Raw genomic sequence first — 24,895 nt, 5'->3', positions numbered from 1 at the left:
AAATTTAAAAAAAAAAAAAAAAATCACTAACTACATGGAAGCACATACTCTGAGTAAGTTACTAGGATGCATAGTTACTGCGTAACTATACAATAGAGTTCAGGCAGTCTGGATACCTTACCTATAAATTTCTTTACTGATTTAATGAGTTTCTTTAATGTCTGAAATATTACTTTATAACTTTATCACTCATTATCTACATTTGCAATACTTGAAGGATACTTGTAACATCGCTTTAACTATTAAAAATCTTGTAATACTACCATATTTTCTCAATATAGTTTTACATTCTATGATCAGTGAATAATAAAAAAGAGCTTTTTTTTTTTCTTCCTGACTATATTACCCTAAACTCTTCATAAACACAAATCAGAACTTGCTAATTACAATTATATTTCTTTATCACTTCAGTGGAAGCAGTTTCCATTTCATGCACCAGCTGAATTTTACAGCTATACCAAAGTCATCATCTATTAAATTCAACACCACCACACTAACAATTTCAATGGAAAACATGGGCATAACTAAGATCCAACCCTGGATTCAAAATCTTAGTCTAACTGCATGTACATAAAGTGGGAAGATGTAGTTCCATCTAAGAGTTATATTTTACAGCAAGGAGAATGTTGCAATTATTTATCACTTACAGTTCAGAAGCTGGCCATCTGGCCATTCACAATTAATTTATTTTGGTTCAGTATCAACATGGTAGCTACTAGAAATTAACAGGTGACAACTCCCCTTGTCAAAGAAAGGGGGGGGGGGGGAGAAAAAGAAAAGAAAAAAGAAAAAAGGGAGCAACAATGAAAAAGAAATTATAACACAATAAAAATCACTAGCAATCATTCATGCCCAGTTAATTACCAAAACATGCCCTAATACTTATTAAAATAACATACTCATAGCTAGCTCACAATCACTGTTTACATTCCAAGATAATTTACAAGTGCTTTACAACTGCATGTTTCAATAACCTTACAAGGATTTTTATTCGTCTGTGGAAACAGAGCATTACAAAATGTCATACTTGTTAGAAAACGGCTGATGAAATTGTGACTAAAATCATCTCTGCTAAAATTCCACCAAAAAGATACGCTATACAATAAAGAATTAAATCATTCCTCCCATGTGAACATTTCTTATTTGCAAAAAAATATTTTAAAATTTATGTAAATAATACAGTACTATTTTTTGTAGTTCTATTGTCAACTGTTATTTCACACACTGGAATCATATTTCACTTTATAAAGTTACAGAACAAACATACCAAGGCCTAGACTTGTATTTTAATGACTGGATTACTGCATTATCCTCGTGACATCTGCATACAAGGATATCAGGATCTCCTTAAGAGACATACATTGAATTGACTCCGTGGCTTTCAATTACATTAAGAAGACTTCTAGATTTTACAATGTCCAAACAAATGAAAAAGAAATGTTCTCATTTTCAAAATAGTCAATACTCTGGACTTTTAAGAAAGGTTTTTAGACACATATGGTGAGCAAGATCATTCATAATGGGAGCTATCCCAATGGCAATGAAAACTTTGCCCTCTATTCTGCCGTGCAGAGTGCTGAACACACATACCAAAGGAACTGTAAGCCATCAGTAGCCCAGACACAATCAAAACTCGGGACACTCTAAGCAAATAAAAAAACTTAATCATTTACCACACTTCTTGATGCCTTCAAACAGATTCTGGCAATTTGCAAGCTCCCACAGTATTCCCATTAGGCATACCTGAAGCACTTATACATAAAGCAAATTAGGCAAAAGGGCACGCTGCTAGCCAGGACGCATTCCCCATAACTTCAGAAGATACATTCCCAGAACTCTACATGGTGTGAAATCCCCCCTGATCCTCTTCCCTATCCTTCTTCTCCAGGGTGATTTCCTCTCACCTCTAGCCCTCTCTGCCCTTTCACCTGCCCAGATCCCTCCAATTAAAAGCAAACCTATGGCAGAAAATGCCAGGAGCAACTCAAAACCACATAAAAGAAGATATCACATACAACAGCAAGTTCCTTGCTGCAAAATGTCTCTCTGAACCAACTCTATAGGAGCACTCTGACTTTGCTCTCATTAAAAGAAAATAATGAACTGATACATGCTAAAGTGAAGGAAAGCTTCCTTCAAGCTATGGAACATATACAGTAGCATCAAATTGCTGCTCAGCCAGTGGCTTGGATCTAAGAGCAAATTCTGAGGAAAAAACCCACACAATTCAAAGCTATCTGAGGCTTCAATACACAGGTTAGTAGAGTACAGTCCCACAAATATTCCTATATAAATAATACACTCCAAGTCATGGTTTGGCAGTGCTGTCTGGACAGAGACCTGGATTTTGCTAAATACCTAACTTTGTTTGACTGCAAGTACAGCAAAATTTTAAACACAACAAAAGAAAACAACAACAACAAAAAAGCACAACTAATGTGATGACAAAATCTCTTGCATAAGATAGTCCAATAAGACTGACACACTTGGGAGAGATACAGAAAAGCAGGTTTTCTCTTCTCAAAGGAAGAATTAAAACTTAACTTGCCAACAGCAGTGTAAAGCTGTGGCTGGTGTCAGTCTCCAAGTTCCTACTGGGTCCTCTATTACCCTGCTCTTCATAAAAATATCAATGGTCACTCAAAGCGAGGCAAAGGGGATGTAGCCTCTGTACAGACGCAACTAGCTATAATGTGTAAATAACAATACATAGATCCTTGGGGAATGTTGTTGAAAATGTGTCATGTGCTGCAATTACATTTTTAAATTCTTTTTTACTTACCTCATCCTCATAAAATCTCCAAACGAACGTGCACCTAACCAAAGCACTCCAGCAACACAACTGGAGATTTATCTTTTATGTTTGGAGCAAGTCACTTGGCCTCTCCATGTTTCTGTTTCTCCATCTGTGACACTTCACAGAAAGCTTGAGAGGCTTAATTTATTAGCAGCCTGCCAAGTGCTTTAGATAAATGTATTACTAAAGCATTAAAACTGTGTTCATTGGTCCTGAAAGGGTAAACCCTTAGTTAAACCAAAATAAAACCTACAATATCCTTAAAGGAAGGCTACACTTTTCAAATGCCTAGTACCATGTTTATCTTATTTGCCTTTATAGAAAAAAAAAAAATCTCTAAACTTTAGGTATTTTATTACAGTAGGACATCGGAGATTTGACTTTCTTCTGAACCCCCTCTCCCTACCTTTACTGTTACACTCCTGGAGGAGGTGATAAGCAGAGAGAAACGTCATAAAATGAAAGTGACACGTGCTCAGTCAGACTCGCTATCCCCAGGTCACAGGGGAAGACCTCTACACATCAAGGCCCATCAGCAATCTTTAATTGACAGATGTCAATTTGATACAGGTCATCCGATCAGGGCAGAAAACAGCCTGGATGCTAATACAGACAAGGGCAAACTGTTCTCCACACCTGCAGAAGACAATATATTAGATACTGGCAGTGAAGACTATTTAAGCACTAGACTTCTCCCAAAGCAGTATCCATGTGGAAGGTTTGTATCAATACAGACCCAAGGTTCAGGCTTTTGGTCTTTTGTAAATGTTGCTTTTGCTGCAGTATCACTGAGAGAATTCTCATGAAGCCATTCCTGGCAAAAGAAAAAGTCCACCTAAAATACTGACAATGGACAAGAATATATATATATACACACACATACACATATAATGACCAACTCCCAAAGACTAGTTTGACTTAAGAGTATATAATATATACTTTATATAGCTAAACCCAGTTGCTATAAGGGACAGCTGAAACAAAGTAAGAAACACAAGAGAGAGACTGATAAATAACAGCACACTGATTTCTTGTAATTTTTCAAATTATTAAAACATGAATAGCCAAATTAGACAAATATTCTCCAATGTATCACAAATTAAAACCAGCTTTCATTTAGGCAAAAGACCCCCAAGCATGCTGAATAAATGTTGTAACATCAAGATCAGGGACCATAAGTGATGCCTTGAACGAGGGTCATTTTGAATCACCAGATACTTAAGAAAAATCTCAAAACCCAAACCTGATTACAGAGAATTTTATAAATATATGAATATATCTGTACACATATACATTTATTTTTAGGATCTCTGCTGTAATCTGCCTGTAGGTTTTCAGTATATAAATCTGGCAAACCTGCAGTGCCATCCTTCATCTTGTTCTTGCTAACCTTTGTGTGCTTTGGATCTTTTTCAGACTGCAAATGTATATTTGTACTACACTTTGCTGCCAGTTTATCCAGCACACAATTTAAAAGATGGCCTGATGCAACTCCCAGAATTGTGCACTGGCTCTCTGCATCCTTTAGCTCCCACATCAGTAGAAAGTATTTCAGTCCCACGCTTTCAAGTCCACACTGCAGAACCTACCCTGCCTATAGCATTCTGAAGATTAACTATAGTTAAAGTAACATTTTTTTTTTTTCCCTCCTGACAGGCCAGTGTGGCTCTCTCTCAGCAGGTGACTGCAAGTAATAAAGTAGTTTCACAGTTCAATCAGTCGCACAGAGATGGAAGTAGTCCTCTCCTGGAGTTGGCATCTGACCTACGTGCTATATCAAGTACATACTGTTTAGCAAAAGCTAATGGGCTTCACATCGCTGCCATTCAGGACAGGAATTCTTCCAGTGTGAATCGTTGATGTCATTTGTCTCCTGCAAAAGCACACCTCAACATTTTGGTAAGCAGAGTGGGGAAGAGAGGAAAGGTTTCTTCATAATCAATAGACATCAGATTGAAACACATGGTTCAAGATGCCTTTTGACAGGCAGGACATTGATAGAGAAAGCCCAGGAAATACCCAGAATGGTTTGGTGCCATCATATGCTATATGAGGCTCTGAAGCTTGTTTCTCCCAAAGGAGGCACAACTTCTGGAAGCTGACGGTCCTGATCCATTTAGATTTTGAGACTATGCGTTGACAATCTAAAGCATGATTTTTTTCAACATTTACCTTGTTCGTGTAGAAGGCAAATGAGAAATAAGAACTTTGGAGCCTCTTAACTTCCAGCTTTAATAACAGCGATAAGGAACACTACCTCACAGGAAGGTGAAGCCTTGAGCTTTCTACAGTACAATGGAGTTTCCATACATTTTAAAGATCTTTATCTGACAGCAGTAGTGAAATAGATCCGTCTAATATAGCCCGTCAAACCACCACCTTGGCTGGTCACACTGTGCAGGTAGAATAACTTCATCTGACAGGTTTGTTTTTAATGAATCTGTTCCTACTGGAGGGTGTCAGTCGTCTTCTTGAATTCCTGCTTTCAGATTAGAAATTACCCTTTTAGTGCCTCATTTCAAAGCAATATCACCTTTTGTTGTTGCATTTGCCATAGTCTAAATACAATTTACCTGAATGCAGATATGGACTAAATGATGCTGGGAAGGTTAAGTGGACCAATCATCTGTTTGATCTTAGCATGGCTGTTAGTATTCTGCAGAGAATACTGGCCTAATCCAACATTTGTGAAATTGTGAACAGAAGGATCTACATAGTGAGGGGACCATGACAGGGACACTCAGTCCAACATTCAGTCCAGCTCACTACACAGGTGACATGCTAAAGGCAACTCAGTGTGTAAACTTCCAAATATTTTGTAACGACTCAGCTAAGAAGTGATGGATCAGACACTTGTCAAGCTGTGCCACCTTGTCACAGGCAGCAACAAGGAACTAAGGAAGATTCAGATTCCCTGTACCTTTAGAATCCCTTCGTGATACTACTACAAGGTAGGACAGGACATGTATGATCCTGCACATTTCTGACCAGAAACAGCCTGAGCTCATGCACAGAGAATTCATATAGGTCTAGAACAGAACACACACCAACACACATTTGGAGCAAACGCCATCTTCCAATTGACAGTTTGTTTTAGTCTTTCCAACTGCAGGAAAAAACAAATGAAAATAAAACTAGCTATTCTGCAGTCCTGAAATGCTTTAGTTTTTGTTGGGTGTGTAGGCCCAAAAGCCCAGCATTTCATAAAAAGAAATCCAATATTGCAATTTTTCTTTTTTAGAACCTCAATTCATGCTGCCTTCTTTTACAAGTTTTTGGAGCCAGCAATACTGGCAAGGGGATGAGGCAGAAGAATTTATAAACCTGAGATGCAGCACGCATTTGCTTTCTGCTTATTTTGTATACAGTGCTTACATGACCACTGACACTGGGGAAACCTCCGAAAGTGTATATTCACTGAAAGTAGGTTAGGTGCTTCCTTTAACCCCACATACACAACATCTCTCATCTAAGTCCAATGGTACCTTAAATCAGCATTGATTGGCCTTGCTGTGGGCATAACCCAGAGAAAAGATGACACTTTCACTCAGACTAGTGATGATTTTACAACAAAGAGGCAAACCAAATGATGCAAGTGCTAACATCCTTCAAAAGATTCCTATTATTTTGCAAAACCAGGACAAAAAGAGTTCTCACACAATTAATTAGAAATTAGAGCCTCCTACCTTACCATAAAGATTGATCTGCTATGGCTTCATAAATCCACAGACAAAAAGGCAGCACCAGGAAAAACATGTTAACAAAGGGTGCTTTGCTTTGCAAACAAAGTAAAGCCAGAGAAGGCATTTGGGCCCAGCTGTCAGCAACATGAGTTTACAGCAAGAAGGCACAAACTATCTGCAATGCTTCCGAGAAGGCTAACAATTCTATTGGTAAATTATTAAGTTATGCTTAGAATTAATGACTGGAGGGATATTTGTGGTTTTGATTACCAGGAAAATAGAAAGGGAGAATGGAAACTGTTACTTTTTTACCTGCTATTAAAGGATGGTCCCTTCTCACCCATCTGGCTGGAAAGCTGCCGTTTTGCTTTGATTAACTCATCTTTCACATGAACTTCTCTTTCAACAAAAGAAGCATTTAAAATGTATGAAATTTTAGGGAGGAGAGGAATTAAAAACAAAAATCTTCTTTATGATCTGTACTGAATTTCTATGATAAAACAGACCATGGAATTTCATCACATTATTCTGGCTTCAAACTCAAGCTTTCTGGCTGGCTAAAGCATCCTTCCTTGGAAAGCACCAGGGTCTTACGCAAGGATTTTGTGCAACAGAGAGTCTACTACATCCCTTGATAAGCTGTTCCTATTTAATTGTATCATTAGAAAACTGCACCTTATTTCTAGTCTGAACTGATCTAGCTACAGCTTTCAGCCATGAGAATCCCCTTAATCTAGCTGACAAAGAACTATCTAACTGTCAGATACCTTCGCCCTAAGTACTTACAGACTTATCAGGTAGCCTCTACCGTCTGTTGATAAACTAAATAGATTGAGCTTCTTAAATCTTCCATTCTAAAGCTGATTATCCAGACCTCAAATTAATGTAGATTTTTCTGAACTCCTTCCAGTTTTTCCAACACCTTTTTAAAGTGGTAACTGGGACACAGTATTTCAGTAAAGCTATACAAAAAGTAGTAGTATTCACCTCCCTCCTACTCTATTTCTCAGTCATGCACTTTCAGCCTTCTTCAAGACTGCTTTGCACAGGGAGCAATACTTACATTAATCAACTCTCTAAGGTAATTCTTCCTTCCCTGCTTATATTCCAGATATAAGTTCTTCCTAACACAACAAGTTCAGAATGGACCATGACCAAATTTACTTCTCTTTGTTATACATAAAAATATATATATATATTTTTAACCTCAAATGCATAAACTCTATGTATTATGAAATGTATGGATTCAGTGCCTGTATTTTACAAGAGAAAAACTGCAGAGAAAAAGATTACGTTGCAATCATGTAATAGTTACCCAATTTAGTAGTTTGAAGAGGCAGCTTTATTTCATTCAATAAACTCACCACTCCCAGCCTATTTTGCGCTATGGCATTCTGATGCTCACTTGTATATTCACCTCTTGAGGTGCTGGGTGGCCACAGTAGATTTTATTTTCAGCAAAATCCAGTAGGCACAAGGAAAAATTGCTTCAGGCTAGAGGCAGTGTTCTACCAGACAAAAGGCAGAGCTGCAGGCTAGTCATGGAGGATTTGCTAATGTTATAAATCTACCCATGTAGTGAAAATTAATTGCCAGTTATAATCTTCAATTATTACTGGATCACCAGCTAGTTTCCTTTCCTATCTTGGATGAAAAAAGAATCCAAGTGAAATCATGAAGTATCTAGGATGACCAATTCCACAAACAGAAACAAAAAACAAACCGCCAAAAAAATCCAAAAAAAGAGACTATAAAATCACATCCTATCACATCTGGTAAAGAATCCATGGTCCTCACTGGCAGAGCAGGTGCAGAAAAGACAACGCTACTGATGTTTGCGCAGGAACGGAGCAAGTAAACTACCCTTTGGAGTGGTAACATCAAATTCTACTTTTAAGTAATTTTAAAAAGATAGAAAAGCACCCTACTAGTATTTGTGGTGACTGGCTAAAATACAGTGAAGTACTGTGTTTTTTCCGCTATAATAAGAACTGGCCTATTCTAATAAGCTTGGTTTCAGTAACTGTTCTTTGGTAGAAAGATTAACCCCAACAATGTATTTTGAAAGATGGCAGTCTTTGATGAAAGTTTAAATTTAATGAGCAGAATTTGGTGTCAATGGGAGCATCACCTTTTGGAAACTGGTAAACAAAGTGCTAGTTAGTAAAGCCTGTCAAGACCTCTCACAGGGAAAGGTAACATGCTTTGGTCATTTTGCCTGTTTTATGTTTTGCTTGGTTTTTTAATAAGAAATACATTCTACATACCTGTATTCTCTTTGCAATCTAGAAATCAGGTGTCATTCCTTTCCTTTCCAAATAATTACACAAGAACATATTTCAGTGAGGACTGGATTACACCCTATCAGTACACAGGTGGTTTACAGCGTTCTTTCATTTAATTCCCATGCAGGTAGGCTTATGCTTTCAGCAGAAGCCATATTTGCATTCAAAGATGCCCCTGCACCCTTTCAGTGACAAATGGATTAATTTCTGCATATACCTGGTAGAACACTTTGGGCCTTTTTCCAATGAAAGGTGATCTATAAACATTATCAGCAGTCAACTTGTTTATTCTCATGATTTCTTCCCATTCACTTGCCCTCTCTGCCTCTCCTCACACTGATAGGTGGGCTGTAGACATGAATGACATTTCATACCCTTCCTCTGGATATGCACACACTGTCCTGATTATTACTCAAAGCAACTTGAATACATGATTTTGAACACAGGGAAATTCTCTCTCACAATCTCATAGTATTAAAATGAAAAAGCTTTTAAAGGCCCTCTTGTTCTGTGTATTATTCTCATAGCACTCTATGCTTGCATATGGCAGGTCAGAAATCTGCCATGAAAAGCCCACATTCAAGGGGTTCTCCTGAAATAAATTCAAACTTCAGAGGAATCTGGACACAAGACTCACTCTAAGGTTGAAAGTCCATAATAAGAATCAAAGCAGCTTAGAATTTTTCATGTCATTTATCCTCTGATCCTGTAATATACAAACAAATGGGCATAAGAGAACTAATACAGAAGAAGGAGTATGAAAGAATGATAAATGTTGTTGCATACGCAATGTGTTAGCTTCTCTCCACTTTCTGTCTAGTATCAAAACTAGGGCACCGTTCAAGAGAACAGATGAGGTTGAAGCCTAATAAAAAAGGGAATGTTTAAGTAGTTGAAGAACAGAGGGCATGTTTAGGGAACAGAGTTAAGGAAGATTAAGATTTATCTTTCAATATTTATGTTTTTTGCAGTTTGGCAATTACAATTAGTTTCACTTTCTAGCTCCACGACAGTAAGACAATATTAGCAAAACGAGGAGAGTTTATTTTTACAAATAAACTGCTTTCACTAGAAATCTCTTCTGTGCACTACTTTCCTGTGCGCTATACTATCAGCTTTGATGCCTCCTTCCTCCACACCAACTAATTATTCTCTGCCTCCTTCAAATTCCTCCTTAAAATAGCTGCCTGCGTGAAATTATTCAACATTCATAGACTGATTTTTGTCTTCACAACATACACTGCTTATGGCTTTGTCTAAAGTGCATTATAAGCTCTCTGAAATATAGACCATATCTGACTGTTTTTTAAAGCTACCAGTTTTATACATGTTACAACATTTGAACACGTTACACGTCTCTCTAGAGCTTTTACAAATGTATCCTTAATAACAATAAATTGAAAAAAAGAAAACGACAAAAACCAACACACAAAAACTCACATTCAGGATAAACTCTGACCTTCCAGGAAAGCGATAAATAGGTTATAATAGCTTTGACTTGCAAAAGAGCTTGAAAAACAATCAGAATAGTGACAGGTATCTTGAAAAGCTGAAAACAGTAATAAATGCCACAAAATAAAATATGTAGCATTCGCTCCTTCAGAGATGCGGCCAAGAATATTTTTTTCTGATGAACAAGAAATCCAAAAATATGTGGAGCTGCATTACCTCTTTCAGAATCTAAATGCCTACAAAGCTTGGTAATGTTCAACCCAGTGTGTTGTGGGTTATGAGAATAGCTGAAGAAAACTTACACCAAGCATAGAATGTACAGCCCCTTATACACAGCTCACCATAATTTCAAGAGCTTAAACATTTTTTCTCCCATTTCTCCTTATATGTTTCCATTGCTATGTGTTCACTTTCTTAGTATATTTGCCCAAGGTTCCCCAAGTCTTCTAAAAAGCCAAAAATAAAACAAAAGCATGAATATAGATTAGAATCACAAAACTTTATGATAGTGCACAAAAAACCCCGAGAGACCCTGAAGAGAAAATCTGTAGACTTTTTTTCTTTATTTTTTTTCCCTCAGATACTCTGAAAGACAATGGGTATAAGCTGTTGGGATGACTGAACATTAATAACATTCAGGGACAGGCAGATAGTTGCTTGGGAAAGGCAGGCAAGGGAATGCATAAAACCTTCTAAGTCAAAGGATCAGCTCAATCCTCTGTGCGTGAGCAAACAACTCTTTCCCGCAGCATTCTCCTCTTCCTGTCTCTTTCCTTACACATATGTTTAGATCTACTAAAGAGACATGAAAACCTCAGATTAACTTCTTAAACACTGAAGAGTCTGCATCATGAATGACAGCCATTCCATATAACAGCTCAAAAATCAAAAAGTCCTGCTTTCTTAAAAAAATGAATAATAATTACAAAAAAGTGCTGTATCATAACATGCTCTGGGCAATCCTGCTTCGGCAGGGGAGTTGGACTAGATGATCTTTATGGTCCCTTCCAACTCTAAAAAATTCAGTGAAATTCAGTGAAATAAAGCATGCCTGCCTGTAGCATGTAGACAGCGACAAGCTTGCTTGGTCCTGCAGGACAAGCAAAAGCCATACAATCATGTTTACTGCAGCACCTTGCTCAAGCTCTGATGATACACCCTGTGCAGTACGACATTAGCTGGGGCCCAGTCCACGATAATGAAATCCTATGGCCTTGTCTTGGCTCTGGAAGTGGGAAGCTCAGTGACAGTACGTGACAGAACACTTAGACATATTATCTACTTATGATGCACTGCAAAGAACAGAACTACTGAGCAAGAAACCAGCAAGCAAACTAATTTCATGTCCATCAGGTGATGTGATAGGTATGACCAGTTACCAAAGCATAGAAGCATTCTGCTGCCACTGCCATGACCTACACTCTTCTCTCTTCTTGAAGAAAAGGCAGTGGTCTCTGTATTTCTCCAAAATGCTGCTCTTCTTCAAGGAACTTTCTCAAACGCACAGTATGGATTCAAGCATGGATTTACCAGAAAGCACAAAAACTGCCAGCAGTCTTCTCTCTAGTCATCTCCAAAAGAATCTTTCATCTGAGAACTTGACTCAAAAGCTGACCTGGCATATACTTAATGGCCTCAATTTACTCTCTCAGTACTGCTTATTATTCCTGTCCCATTACTTCTGATACCCAGGACTCCACCCTCTTTCACAATGACGTAGTATTTTTTGCCCTTTTTGTTTCCACCCTTGATGGCTTTTGCTTCTCCTTCTCAGAACTAGGTCCAACTTCACCAATCCTTAACCCATGCTTATCTTAAATATCCATTTCCTTCACTTTATTCTTGCCTGCCCTAGAATTTGCAATGGAAAAGGAAACCAGTCTGGAAATGAGGTTATTGCACATTTTCTCTCTCTCTCCTGCTGCTTACTAAGCTGTGCTATTCCTCCGGTTGAGCTGAACCCACACCTGCAATTTCAGCCTTTCTTCCTCCTACTTTTGACTCACTCCTCAAACCTTCTCTCTTGTATCCATTTCTTTCTCCACAATAGACTGCAAATATTTATTCCAAGAGAAAGCCAGAAAACATAATAATCATTTCACGTTCTCCCTTCCCACTCCCTTTCTCTTCATTACGGCTCTCCCTTCCTCCTTGTACCATAGATACTAAACACATCTGTCCCACTCTCTCCGCTTGCCTCACTCACATCACCCCACACCTCACATCTCCTTTCTCCTCTTGTTCTGACAGAACAGGAGCACAGCAAGTCTTTCCCATGTTTGGAAATCTACCTCTGACCCCTTGCTTCTCTAACCACACTACCTCTCCTTCTATCCTTCTTTCACCTCTAAGCTCATTATGAACTAATGAACTGTTTGATAACAAATTAGACTTCTAATTTGTCTTTAACTTCAGCCTGAACTCCCGTCAGCTGTGCCTTATACTACACTGAAACCATTTTCACTAAAATGTCTAAAAACCTTTTACTATTGCAACATCAAAATAATTTAATCATTTCCATCATCTATAACCCATGTGTGTTTTTCATAAAAATTATATGCATTTCTCCTTTTGAAGCATTTGTTCTCCTTTCCTGACTTCGTGACTTTACTTTCTCCTGCTTCCCTTCCTCCCTGTACCAACACCTTCACAGGTCACCAGAAGGCTCCTTATTGCTCTTTTGTCTTCTAGTAGGGCTCCATTGAGCTACATCTTTTGCCCCTTCCCTTAAGTCTGGGAATTTCATCCACAAACTCAGCTCCTAAGGAGACAGGTCTCTAAATAAAAAAAATCTCAGCCTATCTTTCTGACACCTTCTATCACTAAGTAGCTGTCAGCTTCAGCTCAATACAGCTAGAACAGAACTTAGATCTCACCTCTCCCACCCTCTTTTCTCCACCTCCTTTCTTGATTGCTGTGGACAGCATTATCATTTTGCCCATCATTCAGATATGAAATACTATGTCATCTTTGACAAGGACTTCTCTCTTGATCTGTTCATTCAGATTATGGCTGTATCTACATGACTCTTCCAGTCTTGTGTCCTTAGGACAAAGTCCTCTCTAAATTGTTTTCAGAGCTAAGGGTTTGTCTGGACCTTCATCTCACATTAGTTACTAAGATTTTCTTCTTTTTTGTCTAGACAAACATTATTCTGCTTGTTGACATTGTTCCAAAAGTTATTTCTTCTATATTGTCATACTAATCTACCATTGTTGTCTCTGTATCCTTCTACACACAATCCTTCATTCCAACCTTCAACGCTGGGAATGACTCACCTTTGCTTTCCAGGCTCCTCTGTCTTACCTACACTATACTGTCCACAGCCCACTTGTTGTCACACCATTTGCTCACATTTCTAGTTGGCTCATGATGTAAGTATCCATTTACTAAAGTTTAACAACCAGTCTGAATTTTCATTCAGGTCATCTTCCACACTTGACTAAGGACACCTTCCAAGCTTTTGCAAAACTACTTCACTGCCCTCTGAACATCACCATAAAGCTTTCCTTGCCACAGTTCTAAGAAAGCCACTTTAGCTTTGGTTAAAGTCTAGCTCCTATTGGGTTGCGCAACTAAGTGCTTTTGTTTGTCAATATTAAAACTCCCGCTTTGTCATATACCGAAAGATTAGTTTTCTGCAGCATAACAATTTCACAACACAAATGCATACACCCTTCCACCCTGCGCTGGTACCCTGTACGGTAACGTCTAGTCACTGATGGGGCTGCTAGGCATTAGGATCATGCAAATAATAATATTGGCTCCCTAATCACGGCAGTAAGAGATGAATTACTTATATTCATGCAGACCATTGTCCTCTGGCTGTCTCCATTATCAACCCCAAACAAACAAGGTTTTGGCTCTGACAGTGGTTGTTGTGGTGGTGTGGGTCCAACAAACTTTTCAGATTTAAATCATCGGTAGCATCCTGTCTCAATGAGACACAGCTAAGAGCATCTTAAAAAATAACTGGATATGCTAACTACCACCTGATAATCTATCTAATCTGGACAATCACAAGAGGCCAGCCTAAATGCCACTTGAGGACAGAATACCTATCAGAGATGCAAAGATGAACACACATGATTATTTACACTTCTATAAATCTCTGCTTCCATTCTGACCATTTTAGCTCAGAACAACAATAAGCTGAAGTCACTTTATTCTCCCACTGGAAAGGTTCAGTTCATCCTGTTTTGTCTTGCTAGAAAAGACACTTTTGATCCAACAAACTTGTCAACAACTATTACTTATACCATGTTAGCAGTGTTCAAATGTAATTTCAAATTCCCAGTCTCTGCCCACCCCCTATGCCTAGCCCCCTGCAGTAGGAAAAGGAAGAGAAAGACTGACTATACAGAAAGCATCAAACACTGTACATTAGAAAAAAATTACAAGCAAAGCAAACAAAGAAAAGAGCACAGCTAAGATCACTACACAGAATCAAACCCCATGAACTCTTGCCCTTTGACAATCACTCTTATGTCTTGCTGTTACTTCATCAGTCACCCTCCTGTCTCTTCTGCTGAACACCTGCTCCAAGGGAACGGAAAGGGAAGCAAGCCTACAGCCCCTGTGTGCTGCGCACAGCTCTGTCACAATACAACTGCTTCCGTTTTACGGATGATTCAGGAGGGGCCTGGGGATTAAGTGAAACTGCACTAGACATACATTGGTACCAGTGGTTGTGCAGAATCTAGAACTTTAGCCTTCAAGTTCTTTGCTACTTCTGGTTGATGCTCTTTCTGATCTCAGCAAACTCCACTATTTTTTGCCAAACACCATACATTTCATAAATGCACATACACAGAAACCAAAAAGCAGCAAGACCAAATAATTCTAAATTCTAACTGCTGCCAAGAATACAGATAAATAGGAAGATGTGTTGGGCTTAAGGGCTGCATTATTAATGCAACTTAGTAAATTATGAAAGGAAATTGCTGAATAATAAAGACTACATTTCAGAAGTATGGAAGACATCTGTATTTCTACTGAATATAAGACCAAGAGCAATCAGAAAGACCACTTCTCCAGCAACATCAGTGGCTTTCAAGAATAACTTTTAATAAGCCATACAACAAGTTATGACAAAACCGCCCCCTTAAAATCATCAACAATCAACTATAGAAAGGTACAAAAAAAAGGAAAAAGAGAGAAATGATGCATGCAATAGTTGGTTTTCCTCTGCCCCACAGCAGTCTTAAGTAACTGAGCAGGATTCCATCTCCAATCTGAGTCAACTTAGACAGCTGCACAGCACTACGATAAAAGACTAGATCATTTTACCCACACAGCATCTATCATTCTCATCCAGCAAAAGAACCATCAAAGACTTCTTGCTATAAGCTTGCTGAGAGACCTCTGTCAAACGCCCTTACTGCATCATGAAAGCATTCACCACAGGTTTTTTACCTAAAGACACCAGCTTCACCTGGCATCCTGTACCATTAACTCCTGAATCAACTTTTTCAAGGACAAGCTGAAGAACTTAAGCATCAAGTTGAACTTGGAAGACAGAGAGATCCAGTAACTTAATCCATGCCCATATAAACTGAAAATCTTTCTTGCTAGTTATTCCAAAATTACTCTTAATAACAAGTTGCCCTGGCACTCATATAACCCTTATGGTTCAGTTAAGTCTTTAAGAAATACTCATATCTATATACTATTTTTATGTAAGGTGATCTTTCTTAATAACGCATGCAGTGTTATAAACCTAAACTTTCCCTGGGACTACCAGAAACTTACACTGGGTGCCTACAGGACTCCCGTGATCCACAACTTAAACATACTGTGATTTAAAACATGTTTTCTGTAGTATTTTCCACTGCTTCCATCTCATACACCTCAGCTTTGGTTCACTGGCTAACATTTTTTGCCCCAAAGGTAAAATAAAACCTGATAATGTCCTAATTTTTAATTAACTGGGAACAAAAAGTCCGTTTCAAGGAAATTACTCCATTTCACAGTGGAAATGGTCCAATTCTTGTGTAGTCTTTTTTATATATGGAAACCTGTATTTCATCTATAAACTATTAACCACAGACAGAGGCAGATCAACAAGAAAACACACGTATGTTTTTATATCTCAATCAAAACGAGATACAAGAAGTCATTTCACTTTCTGTGGTGACAACAGGGCTTGGGGTATGCTCTCGTTAACATGTCATTTCCCTCTCTCTTGAGTCCTGTTATAAATTACAACAAGTAGAAGGAATGTCAGAGACAGATCTTTAGTGATAGCGATGTCAGTTGGCTGAAAACCACACATGGTTTCCCCGCCAGCGTTCAAAAGAGGTACCTTAAATTAAAAGAGAACTAACCTCTTCAGAATAACTGTTGCACAAATACTGGGAGAAATATCACCTGAACTCCATCAAGATACGTGCCACCTAACAGAACCAGAAATTTTAAAGAAGTCATTTATAGAACAACAGCTTTAAATACATACTCAAAAACGTCTTAATCCTGATTCAAAACACAGAATGTCTGATCAGAGAGCCTTACCATTACTCCACTCTTTTTATCCAGTGTGTGGGTTGATGAAACTAAAGGACAGCTTTCAAAAAATAACTATGTAACTCTGAGGATAAACTACAATTCTGACTAAATTTCTGGGCACTATCATACATAATGTTTCATTCTTCCTCTGTCACCATTCCTTGAGACACATTAAATGAGGTGACAGCCACAACTAGGAGCCACACCACGCCCCTGCAGAAGCTGTCCATGGGGGGAAAAAAGAATAATAAAAAAAAAACCAGAGTCAGATATCATATACTAAACTGATCATGCATTTAAACACTAGAATGCACTCCAGAAGTCAATCCCACTGTGATTTCTCATGTGAAGGAAAACACCCATGGGGACCTTTGCTCACTATTCTTATTCCCAGCATAAAGAAAAGAATGACAAGAAAAAAGTTTCTCTTGACAACAGCCACAGTTTTGTACCCTTCCAATTCGCAGTTCTTTTGCTTATCAAGCTCCACCTTAATATTACACCTGTTTAAGAACGAGTATCTCTGGAAGACCTTTATGAGCTCACAGGGAAGAGAAAGAAAATTATACAACGTTCACACCTCTCTCTTGCCCACTGCAAAACCAAAACCAAAACCATCACCAACCCCAAATTATCAACTAAGTCAGTTTAAATTCAATAACCTCACCTCTTTCTTTTGGGGTGTTTAAAACTTTGTTTTAACTTTCTTTCCCTCTCAGCCCTCTCCAACATTCCCTACCACCACAAAAAGGTGAAAGATGAAGGTGGCTAAGAAAAACAAGAATGTCTTATTCTTAAGCTTTTGTTTGATATGCTTTTAAAGGAGACAAACAGCACCATCAGGAAACCACAAGTAAACAAAAAAATAAATACTAATTAAAAAAAAAAAAATCAACTCCAATCCCTATGCTTACATTAACCAGCTGGTTTTGTCGTCTCCTCTTCTTCCACAATCTTCTCATAAATAATTTCAGTTCTCTTCCCCTTGCTTTTCAAAAAATAGAACATTGTACACTACATGCTTTTTTTCCTACAGAAGTGTTCTCTACCATCCCCAACATCCTTAAGCTCCTTATTTTCCATGAAGAATGATAAAATCATCAAGATATTTTTTCTGAAGAATAAACAAATACTGAAAGCAAAACTAATCAGTAGCCCTTTAATTTCGTTCTGGTGTTGCCAAAGGATTTACCAAAAAGCTTTCCATCAGATATTTATGTTGGAAGTCAAAATAGGTAAAATATATTGTAAACAACTATCCGACAGATTTAAAACTCCAGTTTGCATGTGTAATCATCAAGTAAAATGGTCGAATTTGGGGCTGCACAATAAGGATAGAGAATCTCAAATTTAACACATCAGAAAAACAGAATAGAATTATTTATGCAACATCCCTAACACTAAACAATAATGAGTCAGTACGGTTAGTGAAAAGACTAAGACAAAACACACACATCATCAGATTGAAACCTCAATAATACAAACCCACTGAACTGAGAAACTGAAGTTGACTATGACACCAAGTACCCAGATATAGATCTAAATCCCAAAGGTCATATTTAACCCTGCTGTAGTTAGTGAAGATACATGGGATATCTTTTGCTCCTCTACAGCCTGTGCCTACCTAAAGATATTCTCAGCACTCAACGCTTGCACATTTGCTAAATCTATTATTAATAAAAGTTCTGTAAGTAAGACAACAAAATTCACATTCTTCTACTATTTTTTTCTGTATGAAGTAAAACATATGCCTCCAAAATTAATTTAAAATCAGTTACAGGTTATGACTGATAATAAAAGATCACTGTACCCATGTCAGGCACACAGCTACTGTGACTTCTTACAGGACACAAACTGACAAATAATACAGACTCCTTTTACTAAGCATGCTATGTACAAGAAAATCTTCCGTTCTTCAAATGTGCCATTCAACTTTTAAAAATTCAATATAAGTTCTCAATGCTTCTCCAATTCTGATAACCCCTCTTTTAGCTAAGCCGGTTGGTTGGTGGTGATTTGTCAGATAAGTTACACAATACTGTTTCTGCTTCCTGATTAGATAAGCAGATAAGTTTATTTTTCTGGCACAAACATTTATGCATAAAATTTTTCATTTTCTGTGAACACTTGCAACTTTGCAGTCCTCTCTCCCCAAACCTACATGCTAGGAAAAGTCAACCATGGACATACTGCATTTGCTAAAGGAAAACATGAAGTAAGTATTAGTATGCAAAAAGCAATTCCGTCTACAAAACTGAACAAACGTTCAGGAAATTTCTCTCCCTCTGTGTTGCCTACATACCCGCTGTAGAATAAAGGAAAGCAGTAAGCATTATTTCTGTGTCTTTACTTCTGCCCTAAAGATGGGGCACAGGAGACATGTGGCCTTGGTGCATCTCTCACATTACAGAAATGAACAGCACAGCCAGACTGTGACCCCTTTGCCCAGGGATGTGCTAAGAAGTATCAGCCACTTCGGCAGGCAGAGATTTGGCAGTGTTTCTCCCCACTGTCACTGGGGAATGCTGTTTCCCAGGTCCCCATCTGGGTCAACCAGAGGAGGAAGAGCCACCCATCACCTTAAACACATATAGTACACAACCAGAAAGGAGGCAGTGATGCAGGGATGAAGCTAGCTGGAAGCACTTTTTGACACCTGACATCATTTTTTTTTCTACAAAACCAAAAAGTGAAACACCTTGTCCTGGTCTGGAAGAGACCACCGTCTTACCACCCCTTCCCCCACCATGTTCTCCACACACAGTTTCACTGGTCTAAGAAGGCTCCTTGCTTAACTGCTTACAAGTGAAGGGCCACGTAAATCTGGTTGTATCAACTAAAGTTGACAAAATGCAGACAAATATTACAAGATCAGATTTTACGCTGTCGTTATCAAACAGGACAGTAATTTTTGATACTTTAAAGTCATGTCTGTCCGCCATCCCCCAGTTACCATATGCATGTAAAGTCTAATTTTTCTAAGATACCACTTACAATATTCTGGCACTACAAATGCCATAAGAAGGCCTACTCAAATAGGTAACATTGCATAGAAAAATGAGCTGGGTTTAGTATCAAGACCTACCACAATCACAACCCTTGTCTACGAACAAACCAAACAAAAAAGGTCAACATGTCACACGAGAGATGTGTGCAAGATCAGAATAAGCACACGAGTGTTTCTGCAAGTACACGAGCAATGTTTTCTGCAGACAAATCTAACTCTTCAAATTCTCCCCACCTTTATTAATAAGGATAGTGAGGCTCAAGGAAGATTTACAGTGGGTGTTCAGACACACAGATGGGTGTGGTGAAAACACCTGTATTAACAGACCGCTGAAGTGAATATAGTAGAAACATTTCAACACATACTAATTATTTCAAGCTTCGTGAAAGTTCTAAGTGATGCAAAGCAAGTTACTACTTGGAAGTAGCAAAATTCCTAAAGCTTTTTATTTTCTAAATATAACAGTCAGTTTGGGTTTTTTAAACCGTATTACAACGTAAGTACTATAAAAGCTAGTAAGTGCCTCACACCTGTCACTATCATAACATCAGCAATGACATTACACTTTGTTCGGAAATAATTTTTCTGGATAGTGAGTTTAAATAAAGCTTCTTTGACGGAGTCTCTAACCACCTCCCCCCCCCCCGGATAAACAATGAGAGACTAAATCTGATCATCTAAACTGAATCGTTCTAGGAAACGATTTGCATATTAGGTATGGACTAAGGACTACGGTTGTGTTTCAGTCTTTATGTCTCAAGTAAGCTTATAATAAGAATTTGTGTCCAAAGACTTCTAGGCGTAGAACATTTAATCTCAACAAATTAAGTTTCTTATGAAGGCCAAGCTCCAGTAGCAATATTTTTGTTCGATTACTTTTGAATTAAATGTTACTGATACACGTATAAACTCTTTGAGCCTTGAACCTTTTACCTATAAATGTACTACATGAAAATCCCAGTTCTGCCTCTAACTTATTTTTGGGCTAGCTAAATAGAGAGGTTCAGGCATGTAAGAATCAAGATAGGAACACAATCAAGCTTGGCATCTCCATAAAGGTCTTTCAAAAGGGAGGTTTTATGGTATTTTAAATTATTTTGTTTAATGTGTACTCCATGCAATTTTATAGTTTATCACACAAATCTACGTTACTGATTAATTCATTCTTTTTTCAAGAGCTTGTTTAGAAAACATAAGATTCCTTTAAGCTGCCAAGATGCTAAAATTAAACGCACGTGTAATGACAACTATAACATAACGAGAAACTTAACATCATTTCAGAATATATATTACGACATTACAGGTAATAGCGGGATTTCTCTCAGCATCAGTAAGTCACACCGAAGTTTCACTATGATGGGATTGTTCGTTATGAACTTACTTCACAAGAAATATTTCTCATTACAGAAAGGTTGTATATATATACCGCTTTCTTAACAGAACAGAAAGAAACAGAAAGCTATGTGAAAATATATCCCAAACCCCTTCACTAGTTGCATTAGGTGCTACCCCAGCATGATGTTAACCACACATATCGCAAACAAATTGTGTCGATTTGATTTGCCTACACTCACCACTAAAGTTCCTCCTCCCGCAACTGACAGAGCTGTGTCAGGCACAGCATATGAACAAATACCATTAGCCTGGAATTTGCCTGTTCATACTTATGGTACCAGAAAGCCTTACGGCCCAAATGACCTATTATATTTGGTTTTGTATAATACGCATGGCTTAGTCTAATGTAAGATAAGATTAGATGCTGGCTGCTCAGCTGACTGTAGGTCACACTCAGCAGTGAGAATGAAATAATAAAATGCGACTTGAGGTAAAGTGAATGAACTCAAAGATCATAACATACCATTTTCTCCACAAGTGAAAATGTTTTTCACTACCGTCACCAATGATAACATAACATTTAAAATTGATGCATGGGTTTATGTGCTTATCTTCACGCAGAAGCAAGTGAAGTGTTGCACCAAGAAGAGACAGGGTCCTCGAAGAAAATCCAACATGGCCACTGATGTGTAGTTGTCTTTTGACTTAAAATTGCCTTATCTTTTACCACGTCTGTCAGTCGCACGCATACACCTGTTATACTCCTACTTCAAAAGAAGTTGACCCAGTGACAGTCATCTGTGTGTATCCAACCTTGAAACATTCTTCACAGCAGAGAGATCCACATGCTATTAGACTACCCTGTCAAGGCCAAACCACAGTCATCCACAGCCACCAAGAGACAGACAGGTAGAGAGGTGTGCCAGCACTATCCACTTACCTTCTTTATTAAGCCTCATAACCTCCCTGCTTTTTCCACCCTCCTTTCCAGTCTCTTCTAGATCTACACCTGCAGAAGAGAAGCAGAGTCAGGAAGCGCCGAGGGCCCAGGGGTGTGCATTTATTGTTTGGCGGGGGGAGGAGGAGGAGGAGGAGAGGTGAGGAGGTGAGCAGTGTATCTATTTGCAACAGCAAAAGCACAATGGTCGGAGCATCTGCCAGGGAGCGGAACCGCCGGGCCCCCCGCGGCAGCACCCTCCGCCCCCACCCCTCCCCGCAGCATCCTCCGGCCCCTCCGCGCCGCGCATCCTCCCCCTCGCCCCTTCCCCCACCGCGGCGCCGGCCCAGCGGCGGAGCCCGCGCCGCGGGGCAACGGCACGGCACGGCGTGCGCCAGCGCCTCCCGCACACATGGCACCGGGGGCTCGGCGCGTCAGCTGAGCGCCCGGGGGGGCGGCACCTCCCGCCGCGCAGCGCGGCCCCGAGAGGAGCGCGGAAGGGGGAGGGGGGGGGCGGCCCGGCCGGGCCCCCGGCCCCCGGCCCCGCCGCCGTGCGTGCGCTCCGGGGGAGGGGAGCGGCGTGCCGAGCCGCGGGCCGGTCCCTGCCCTTACTGTGCGGGGGGGCGGCGCCGTGCGTGTGCGGGGGGGCGGCCTCCCGCACCCAGGCGGCCCAGGGCTGGCCCAGGAACGCCTCGGGACTGGGCACGGGCCGCTCCAGGGCCGCCATGGCGCCGCGCCTGCTCCTGCCTCCTTGTTGCTTTTCCCGTTTCCTTCGGCGGCGGCGGCGGCGAGCGAGCGAGCGAGACACGGGATTCGAGAACGCCGCACGTCATCCTCGGGACGTTCCGCCGCCCACACGGGGGTAGTGTCAGCCCCTGCTCCCTATCAGATCGGGCTCCCCGCCGCCCAGCGCGCATGCCCGCGCCCCCCGCGCCTGCGCGCCGCGCTCCGCGACGCCGCCGGCAGCCGGGCCTGCCGCCCGCCCCGAGGGGAGCGCCGGGGCCGCGCCGCCCCCGCGCTGTCCCTCCGCGCTGCCCGGCCCGACCCGGCCCGGCCCGGCGGAGCAGCCGCCCCGAGCGGAGCGGAGCCGGCGGCCGAAGAGCCTCGCCGGGGAAGGCAGCCGCTGGCGTTGCGCGCCCCGGGGTTGCGCGCCCCGCGTCTCGCAGCGCCCCGCAGTAAGTGCCTGGGACGCGATTTCGGTAATTGCGGCACGGCCCCCGCGCCCCAGCGGCGCCCGGAACCGGCCCCGGACTGTCAGGGCTCCCCCTCCCCCCGACTGCCTCCAGCTGCGCCCCTGTGGATCACCTGTAACCACAACCACAGCCATTTTGTTGTCCAAGTACTACCTCATGTGTCTGAGTACAGGCTTCGGCTGTTTCCAAATGGGTTTTTGCTTGTTTTGGTCTTCTTAGGCTACGGTACAGCAGCTCTGGGCTCACAGGTACCGCTCCTCTCCGCAACACCCAAGTTTTCATCTCACTATACATAACCTATGGGATGTACATGCTTTTCATTTAATTCTAGTATTGTGTCTTTTTTGGTTTATTTCTCCACTGAGGAGAGAATAGGAAATAACTCTACTGTGAACATTTTTGTACTCAATGTACCTAATTTGGGTAAGGAGCTATAGCGTAAGCCTGTTGCTCCTGCTCACACCTATGAAGCCAAATATAAACACCCCTGGTGAAGGACTTGATTTCTAAGCAGCCTCAGTGACTCCACATGCAGCATCGTCCATACAGCTGTGCAGCCCCAGCAGGAGCGCTGACGGTTGAGGTTTATGGTTCAACAGACACTTTTTGCAGTGGTGGGGTGTGCCTACGGTGGTCCCTTCCCCGTCCCGCCTCTCCTCCCTGCCACGCACTTAAGACTCTTGGCCACCATTCGCTTTTTGCTGGTTCAAACCATTGTGGGACAACAATGAAGCAAAGCATGGAATTAATCTAGACTCAGGAAAAAAGAATAGCATTTAGGGCCCACTCAAGGGTTGGAGCAGTGGACAGAGGGGCAGGGCAGGAGTTGCTGAAGTCAATACTGCTGCATGGAGAAAAGTACATGGTACTACGGTCTACAATGGATTTAAGTAAATTCCTTAGAATTTCATTGAGACTGGGCTCTGCAGTGCTAAATTGGATAAACATCTGGGGCAAAGGACAAACACCCTTTGCCTTATATACACTGTCAACAGGCGCAGTATTAAATACAGACAGCATTCACACTCCATCTCTTCCAAAAAGTAGCTTGAATATACAAGTCCCATCATTAATACCCTTTCATACCGTATGGGCTGGCCAGAGGGCCTTCAGTCATGTAAAATTAGCTACAGGAAACTACAGGAACACAAAACTATCGAAGGAGCAGGAAGCTCACCAAAGTATGCCTCAAAAGAGAACCAGTCAATCACAGCAGGCTTATTAGCAACCAATGTGAAGCAGCCATAAGGTGTGTGGCCTTAGATATATTACACACAGAATTTCCAAAAGCAGGAAGAGTAGTTGTGGTATAATACAAAACCCTGGCAAGACCTATTCTGGAATATTAAGTACAGTTCTAGCCACTAGTTTAAATTAATCTTCCTACAAAAAAGTGTGGAAAGGGTTATCAGAATGATCAGAGGAATTAAGAGTCTGTCATATGAGAAGAGCTTGACTCAATCTAGCAAAATGCAGCTGGAAATGGATATGATTGGTGTTTTTAATTATAAGGAGACATAATTATCAGTGAGGAAGAAAAAATAAAGAAGAGTCATAAACTGCATATGTTGAGGTTGAAAACCCTGCTCACTACACATAAGACTCTTTAGTCAGGAACAGCAAGATGGAACTCCTTAGGAGGAATGATAAATGATGTGAAGTTAATAGTCAACCATGCACTTGTGCTCAAAATCACTGCAAG

At 40.4% G+C, this 24,895-nt stretch overlaps 1 protein-coding gene across 3 annotated transcripts in view; it reads right to left on the bottom strand.

Moving 5' to 3' along the window:
* The window catches only part of ATXN7L1 (ataxin 7 like 1), a 114,604-nt gene extending 91,788 nt beyond the window's left edge, over positions 1 to 22,816 (bottom strand). For 2 of the 3 annotated variants that reach the window (XM_074144675.1, XM_074144676.1), the window contains exons 1-2: positions 22,631 to 22,816; positions 22,004 to 22,072 (exon numbers count right to left, since the gene is read on the bottom strand). In XM_074144675.1, coding sequence (XP_074000776.1) covers positions 22,004 to 22,072; positions 22,631 to 22,727 — 166 coding nt within the window. In that variant the 5' untranslated portion in view covers positions 22,728 to 22,816. Of the gene's footprint in view, positions 1 to 22,003; positions 22,073 to 22,612 lie in introns of all 3 variants that reach the window. The other variant, XM_074144674.1, reaches the window with a different exon arrangement.
* Between the last annotated feature and the right edge of the window lie 2,079 nt (positions 22,817 to 24,895).

The sequence above is a fragment of the Numenius arquata genome, chromosome 2 (assembly GCF_964106895.1).
Source record: "Numenius arquata chromosome 2, bNumArq3.hap1.1, whole genome shotgun sequence".
NCBI classification, from domain to species: Eukaryota; Metazoa; Chordata; class Aves; order Charadriiformes; family Scolopacidae; genus Numenius; species Numenius arquata.
This window is presented reverse-complemented; position numbering and strand designations above follow the sequence as displayed.